This window comes from Hesperophylax consimilis, chromosome 15 (genome assembly GCF_061612785.1).
Source record: "Hesperophylax consimilis isolate HC1 chromosome 15, BYU_Hcon_1.0, whole genome shotgun sequence".
Classification (NCBI taxonomy): Eukaryota; Metazoa; Arthropoda; class Insecta; order Trichoptera; family Limnephilidae; genus Hesperophylax; species Hesperophylax consimilis.
The window spans coordinates 21,270,684-21,279,004 of NC_142850.1; the positions used below are offsets into that span (position 1 = coordinate 21,270,684).

The window sequence follows — 8,321 nt, forward strand, 5'->3', positions numbered from 1 at the left end:
CCTTCCCTTCCTTAAAAAGACCCTCCACACAGCATCACCTAAGATGACATAGGTCGTGAAGGAAAATATTTTCCTCAAAGCCTCCTGTGTGGAATTAATGTAAAAAAATACGCTTGCTAAATTCGCTAGTTCAATTACTGTATAATTGTCGATTGTCGCAGGCCGGATTGATGACATTGGCGGGCCGTTGTTTGGAGACCCCTGATATAGACTATAGACTACATAATGAATTTACTTTATTGACAACTTTTATTGAAATCGATTCAAAAATTTAGTTAACTATAATAGCTGCTAGTTTGTAATACTTTCTAAGGTTTCAAGAATTTGAATAAAACATTTAAAACAGTTTGTACTGTACGCATACTGACCACTGCCGGCACTGACTGCTGTCGCTTGTCGCGAGCGGGTGCGTATTTCCAATCCCTACGCGGGTTTGTTCCTCTGGAACGATTTCGGTCGAAAAATGGACAACGGACCACTTTTATTTTTCTGCGATTGATTTCGGTCCAAAAATGGACCACATTTCCTACCATTCGTAAAACATTTATTGTAATTATTTAAAACATTTTCTTGGCCAGCCGTTTATTTTAACACGGAGCAATTGCAAATTGCAATGCTTTATCTATTTTGACCATAGATGTCACAAATCCGAACTCCGTAGGCTACTTTAGAACAATGCTAAAAAGAAATAAAAATTCTTTGCCTCTTAATCCTATTCCTACGTTCCTCCACCCCCCCCCCCCTTTTTCATAGATTTTAACTAAAAATATATTTATTTTTATTTTTTAAATAAAATACCTTTATAATGTCACACTTTATTTTTCACTATTGTGACGGACGTACTGCTCCGGGCTCGGCCGCGGTCACCCACGATTAGGATAATAAGATAAATATAGAATTGTGGAATAAAATTAAATGAATCCTAACTGTCCTAAAGAAAAAAATTGTATAAAATGTATGTAATAATGTAAAGATGTAAATGTATGAAGCAATGTAAAATGAAAATGTTATCAATAAATGAAACGTCGGAGCTTGGATAGAGGTATACGGGCAGAGAAGTATTGTTAGAGCTGGTACAATCATGAGATCATTTTAATTCGGGCACGATTATTAGAGTCGTGCTTATACGAGAGGGAACGTTCGGCCCCGGCCCGAAGCAAGGGGCCGTGCGCCGTCGTGGCGTGCGAGGTGCTTCGCCGTCAGAACGTTCCCCAAGCGCGATTCTGAAGATCGTGTCTGAACAAAGAGAGGCCGTGGTCGCGTTCGACCACGAGCCCAAAATTACCGGCCGAGAGGCGGTAGCCAACCCGGCGGCGAGCCGCGGGCGCGCCACAAACACGGGCTTCGATTCCAGGAATCAAAGAGAAAGCGGGCCCGTGTGAGCGTCGCTCAGCCAGCGGAGGCCGCCGGGGTCCTATAAAACGGGCAACAGTCCCTAGAAAAGTTAGATATCCAGCAACCTCCACCAGCTCTACACTTCTCTCTGCTCTGCCTTCTACCTCGCTCCGACTTCTGACTCTACTCGCCTTCTCTTCTTCTTCTGACCCTCGCCTCACCCCGGACCTCTCTGCCCCTACGAAAGACCCGGACTCTACAGCAAGGACGAGTACTAGCATCGGACCAGCTACAACGGCTACAGAGACGCCCCGTTCTACCCCTCCACGCCACTGAAGGAAGGCATCATACGCCTCCACGGATTGGGATCACCGCCCTGTTTACAGTCATGTGTGTCACACATTACGTCTGGCACATAAGTGGTCCTTCGCCGCCGGATCTCTCCGTGGAAGATGTCACCTTCACTGCGCTCTGGGAAGAACAGCGCTGACGGGGACTCATCGCAAGGAAGCGATGATCCCACACCAACCGGGGCGGCCGCAGCCGCGCCCCCCGGACTCCGGCCTACCGCCCCCCTGGCCCCCTCTGACCCCCAAGCGGAACTTCTGGCTGGCCCCTCCGACGCGTCACCACCACAGACGCCCCCTGCCATGGCCGACGCCTCGTCGAGAAGCGAAGCTTCGAGCGAGGACACGCTCCGGCAGGTGCAGCTCGAGCTACGAGCTGAGAGGCGGCGCAACCAGAAGCTGCAGGAGGACAGCGCCCGACAGATTGCCGAATTGATCGCCACGCTGAAGGGCCTCCCGCGGACCGCTTCCCCTGCAGCCTGGCAACCGGAGACGCACGCCCCAGCTCCACGGGCGGAGTACCCGATGACGGCGGCGCCATCTAGCGGCTTCGGGCGAGATCCGGACTACGCAGCGGAGACGCGCGCCCCAGCTCCACGGGCGGAGTACCGGACGACGGCGGCGCCATCTAGCGGCTTCGGGCGAGACCCGGACCACGCAGCGGAGACGCGCGCCACAGCTCCACGGGCAGAGTACCCACCGACGGCGGCGCCATCTAGCGGCCTCGGGCGGAACCTGGGCTACTCAGCGGAGACACACACCGCTGCGCCGCGTCCTGGCTACTCAGCGGAGGCGCACACCACTGCGCCGCGCCCTGGCTACTCAGCGGAGACGCACACCGCTGCGCCGCGTCCTGGCTACTCAGCGGAGGCGCACACCACTGCGCCGCGTCCTGGCTACTCAGCGGAGGCGCACACCACTGCGCCGCGCCCTGGCTACTCAGCGGAGACACACACCGCTGCGCCGCGCCCTGGCTACTCAGCGGAGACACACACCGCCGCGCCGCGTCCTGGCTACTCAGCGGAGACACACACCACTGCGCCGCGTCCTGGCTACTCAGCGGAGACGCACACCACTGCGCCGCGTCCTGGCTACTCAGCGGAGACGCACACCACTGCGCCGCGTCCTGGCTACTCAGCGGAGACGCACACCACTGCGCCGCAGCTGGGTTACGGACCGACGCCCCCGGGCGCGCCTCGGACCTACGCAGCGGAGGCGCAAACCACTGGCCATGCAGTGAGGGCTCAAACCGGGACGGACAACCAGGCGACGCATCCACTCACGGACGGCGCTTCCCCAGGCGTCGCGACGCTGCGAGGTGGACCGGAGCCGCAGTATGGCTATCCCGGTGTGACGGACTCGCCACCGCAGCCCCACATGGACGGATACGGGGCGTTCAACCGCGCAGACGAGGCAGCAAGGCAGACGCGGGACTGGGTGAACCAGGGGAGTGTCCCTCTCGCCCAGGTGACGGCCATGTTTGCCGACGCCCTCCGGCAGTCCCAGGCCGGCGGTACACCCCGCTCCCACCCCGAGGATGAGCGGATGGCGTCGCTCATCGCCCGGCAGTCCAGCGCCAAGGACCTGCCGCCTTACGCGGGCGACGCCATAGAGTGGCAGGCCTGGAAGGCACAGTTCCTGCAGTCGACGGCTACCTGCGGGATGACGGCGGCCGAGAATTTGATGCGGCTGCAGCGTGCCTTGAAGGGAAAGGCGCGCGAAGCCGTCAGCCCTCTCCTACTGGACCCGGCGCAGGTGCCGGAAATCATGGACGTCCTGGAGCACCGCTTTGGGGGCGCGCACTCCATCGCCACTGTCATGTTTGACAAAATAAGGCGGCTCACTCGGCTGCCGGAGGATGCGTCTACCGAAGCTCTGGTAGAGTTCTCCGGGGCGGTACAGAACGTGGTCGCCTCACTGGGAAATCTGAGGAGCGACTACCTCTCCAACCCCGCCCTACTCAGCGAGATCGCGTCGAAGATGCCTCTCGCCCTCCGCCTCTCATGGTTGGACAGGGTGGCCGACCAGGCCCAGGCCGCCACCGTGGTGCAGCTCGCCGGGTTCCTGAAGCGGCTGACCAACGCGGTGCCGCGGTCGGGCCTCACCGATAGCGGCCGAGCAGCGCGTCCGAGCATGGCCGAGCATCCGCGGGCCGCCCGCCCGCACCGCGACAACGTTTTCGTTACCGACGAGCGGCCGGAACCCCGCAGTGAAGTGAAGTGCACACTGTGCAAAGACGCTACGCACAAGTTATTCCGGTGCCCCAAGTTCGCGAGTGAAACAGTGGGTGCGCGATGGGAGTTGGTGAAAGGGGCCCGGATATGTTTTAAGTGCTTGGACGGTGTGCACCAAACTAAAACGTGTAAATACCGTGTCAACTGCGGGGTGGGAACGTGCCGGGTTCCCCACCATCGCCTACTGCACGACGCCGCTTACGCTCGCGGCCCCGAGGCGCAGACAGTGACAAACACCTGGGACCAATCGGGAAAGGTGCTGCTTAAAGTGTTACCTGTGACATTGTGCGGCCCCGGGGGCCAAGTGACCGTGCACGCACTGCTCGACGAGGGCTCGACGGTGACCCTCGTTGACGCCGAGGTGGCAGACATTGTTGGGGCCGCGGGGCCGATCCGCGGCCTGCGCATTCACGGCGCCAACGGCATGTGTTCGTCGGATGCCAAGTCGCAGCGGGTCAAGTTGTCAGTGCGCGGTGACGGCTGTGAATACGCGATGGTGGCTCACACAGTGTCCGACCTAGACCTCCCGCGACAAACAGTGGCCGGCCGCCGGCAAGTGAAACCACGGCTATTAATCGGCCAGGACAATGTTCATTTGATCGTGTCACGGGAGGTCCAAGAAGAGGATGGCGGCCGCATGACGTCACGGACGGCGCTCGGCTGGATTCAACATGGGGGCACCCGGCGGGACGTGGATAGCGGTACCACGCTAAACGTGATCGGCGAGACGGCTGAAATGGGCGAAATCAGCGAGCTCATACGAAGGCACTTTTCCGTTGACTCGCTGGGCGTGACCGCAGTGAGCCGGGTGTCCGCCGACATACGCCGCGCCGAGCGCATAATGGAACAAACAACGCGCCCGCTGGACTCGGGTCGGTGGGAGACCGGGCTGCTGTGGAGAGAGGACGACGTGCGGCTGCCCGACAACCGGCAGTGCGCCGTAAACCGCCTCAACGCCCTCGAGAAGCGCTTGAAAAGCGACCCCGAACTGGCGGCAGCGTACGCGGCCAAAATTTCGCACCTGATAGAGCGCGGGTACGCAGTAAAGGTACCCGACGCCGAGGCTAGCGTACCGTCACGGCGGAGGTGGTACCTGCCCCACTTCGCGGTCACCAACCCGAACAGCCCCGGGAAATTGCGAGTTGTTTTTGACGCCGCCAGCCGCTGCCGGGGAACCTCCTTGAACGACCGGCTGTTAACCGGGCCCGACCTGCTGTCATCCCTGTTGGGCAACCTGTTGAGGTTCCGGGAGGGCAAGATCGCCATAGCCGCCGACATAGAGGAGATGTTCCTCCGCATCAAAATAAAAGCGGAGGACCAAATAGCGCAATACTTCTTATGGCGAGCCGGTCCACTAGAGGCAGCGACCACATACAAGCTGTCCTCAATGATGTTTGGGGCCACTTGCTCTCCCAGCAGCGCGCAATATGTCCGCAACAGGGTGGCCGACCAAGGCGCCGCAGAATTCCCCGCCGCCGCCGCAGCAGTGCGTTCTAAATTCTACATGGACGACTACCTGGACGCCGCCGATTCCGTGAGCGAGGCTGCGGCGCTGGTACAAGGCGTCAGCACCCTCCTATCCCGGGGAGGCTTCCACCTGGCAAGCTGGGCCTCCAACGCACCCGCTGCAATCCAAAGCGTGCCGGCAGAGAAGAGGGCCAAGGCGGCCATAGCCATCAGCAGCGGCGCCTGTGAAACCGAGAAGGTGCTCGGCCTGTCGTGGGATCCCGTCAACGATACATTCATGTATGAGTTCAAGGAGACGGAGAAGGCCGAGCTCATCCGGCACCCAACCAAGAGGCAGCTGCTGAGCACGGTCATGAGGGTGTTTGACCCCGTGGGCTTCGTGGCCTGCCTCACGGTGCGGTCAAAAATTCTCCTGCAGGATGTCTGGAGGTCCAGCGTCGGCTGGGATGAGCGCATCCACGAGGCGCACGCAGCAAGGTGGGCCGAGTGGATCAAAATGCTCCAAGGCCTGAGCATCCGCATACCGCGGCGTTGCCTGCTGAGCAAGGCCCACTCCTTCGCTCTACACCTCTTCTGCGATGCGTCGGAGGCAGCCTGCTGTACCGTGGCCTATCTAGTGGAGACTACGGGAGAGGGAAGCAGCACCGCCACATTTTTGTCCAGCAAGTGCAAGGTGGCACCGCTGAAACCGCTCTCCATTCCCCGCCTCGAGCTGCAGGCTGCGCTCATGGCTGCCCGCCTGGCTGACACTCTTCGAAGGGAATGCCAGGCTCCTATCACCTCCACCTCATACTGGACTGACTCCACCACGGTGCTGTGCTGGCTCCGTACGGACCCCCGCAGCTACTCAACCTTTGTGGCAAACAGGTTGGGGGAGATTGACGAGCTGTGCGACATCGCCAGCTGGCGCTGGGTCCCGACCAAGCTGAACCCAGCCGACATCGGAACCCGGGACCTGGAGGAACCGGACCTCACCCAGAGTGGAAGGTGGTTCACCGGCCCTTCCTTCCTGACAGCGCCGAGTAACCAATGGCCCCAGGAACGGCAGAGCCAACAGCCGGGTGACGAGATTTTGGAAAGGCGGCCAAATTTTGTGGGCCTTACTCTCGCCGTGGAGGACGGGCTGCCCTCCATCCTGCGGTTCTCGTCCTGGAACCGATTGATCCGGGCCACAGCATGGATGCTGCGGTTCATTCGGCGATGCCACCAGGGACCCGCTAGGCCAGCCGAGGGCCCCCTAGTCCTGCAGGAGCTCCGGGCCGCAGAATGGCGGTGGATAAGGCACTCCCAGGGAGCAACCTTTGGAGCAGAGCTACGCCAGCTCCACTCGGGGCAGGCCGTGCCCAGCAGCAGTCACCTCGTCTCCCTCGCACCCCACATCCACAACGGGGTGCTCAGAATGGGCTCGAGAGTCAAGGGAGTGAAGGGAGTACCAGAGTCACCCATAATCCTGAACGGTGGTGACAGCTACACCCGGCTGCTTGTGCAACAATACCACACCCGAGCCGATCATGCGAGTGTGGAGACGACGATGGCCGAACTGCGCACCAGCTTCCACATCTTAAAGCTGCGCTCAGTTCTCCGCCGCATAAAACACATGTGCCCCGCTTGTAAAATGCGGCGGGGCAAGCCGTCTCCCCCGATGATGGCACCCCTACCAGCATCCCGGCTTGCACAGCATGTGCGGCCCTTCACCAACTGTGGGATGGACTACTTTGGGCCCCTAGAGGTAACCATCGGGCGCCGGAAGGAAAAGCGATACGTCGCCCTCTTCACGTGCCTATCGACGAGGGCGGTGCATCTGGAGTTGGCCACCGCACTAAGTGCCGACTCTGCCATAATGGCAATTCAAAGAATGTCGGCAAGGCGAGGCCAGCCGGCGACCCTGATGTCCGACAACGGAACCAACTTCCACGGCGCGGACAAGGAACTGAGGGACGCCGTGGAAGACATCTGTCGGGACCCAAGGGTCCAAAACTATGCGACCACCCAAGGGATGGAGTGGAGCTTCATCCCGCCCCGCAGTCCTCACATGGGGGGAGCTTGGGAGCGGCTCGTACGCTCTGTTAAGCGGGCGCTCTCAGCTACGCTCAAAGCGAGAGCGCCAAGAGAGGAGACCCTCCTAACGGCGCTGGCTGAAGCGGAGTACACCGTTAACTCCCGACCGCTCACCCACCTATCGGTCGACCCCAGAGACGAGGAACCGCTGACGCCCAATCACTTCCTCATGGGCTCAACGGGGAGGCGGCCCCACCTGGCCATGTACGGGGCGGCCGAGGAAGAGGTCTGCCTCAGGAAGCAGTGGAGGATCGGCCAACAGCTCGCGGACATGTTTTGGAGGCGTTGGGTCCGCGAGTATCTGCCTACTCTCGCCGCCAGGAAGCAGTGGCAGCAGCCAGTGCAGCCCCTACAAAAGGACGACCTGGTGCTGATTGCGGACCCGGCGCTGCCCCGCAACAGCTGGCCACGGGGACGGATCCTCGAGGCCACTCCAGCCCCGGACGGACAGGTCAGGACCGTGAAGGTCAAAACCAGCACGGGGACCTATGTCAGACCGGCAGTTAAGATCGCGGTCCTCCTGCCGGCCTGTGATCCCGCCTCCAAGGACACATACAAAGGACCTGTCCAGACGCCGCCCCGACGAACTCGCCACCTCAGGGGGACTGGACGCCGGGGACCACGCCGCACCAAGTCGCAGCACGCCTCCCGCTAAAATGGGTGTAGCCGAGCTCCACGGGGGGAGTGTGACGGACGTACTGCTCCGGGCTCGGCCGCGGTCACCCACGATTAGGATAATAAGATAAATATAGAATTGTGGAATAAAATTAAATGAATCCTAACTGTCCTAAAGAAAAAAATTGTATAAAATGTATGTAATAATGTAAAGATGTAAATGTATGAAGCAATGTAAAATGAAAATGTTATCAATAAATGAAAC

General features: G+C 59.6%; 1 protein-coding gene across 1 annotated transcript; it reads left to right on the forward strand.

Annotated features, from left to right (window-relative positions):
- The first annotated feature begins 1,787 nt into the window (after nt 1-1,787).
- Nucleotides 1,788-8,096, forward strand: LOC149417483 (uncharacterized). The gene is made up of 2 exons (XM_089640587.1): nt 1,788-2,460; nt 2,821-8,096. The coding sequence occupies exons 1-2, from the start codon at nt 1,788-1,790 to the stop codon at nt 8,094-8,096; spliced, it is 5,949 nt and encodes a 1,982-aa protein (XP_089496713.1).
- Nucleotides 8,097-8,321: the final 225 nt, after the last annotated feature.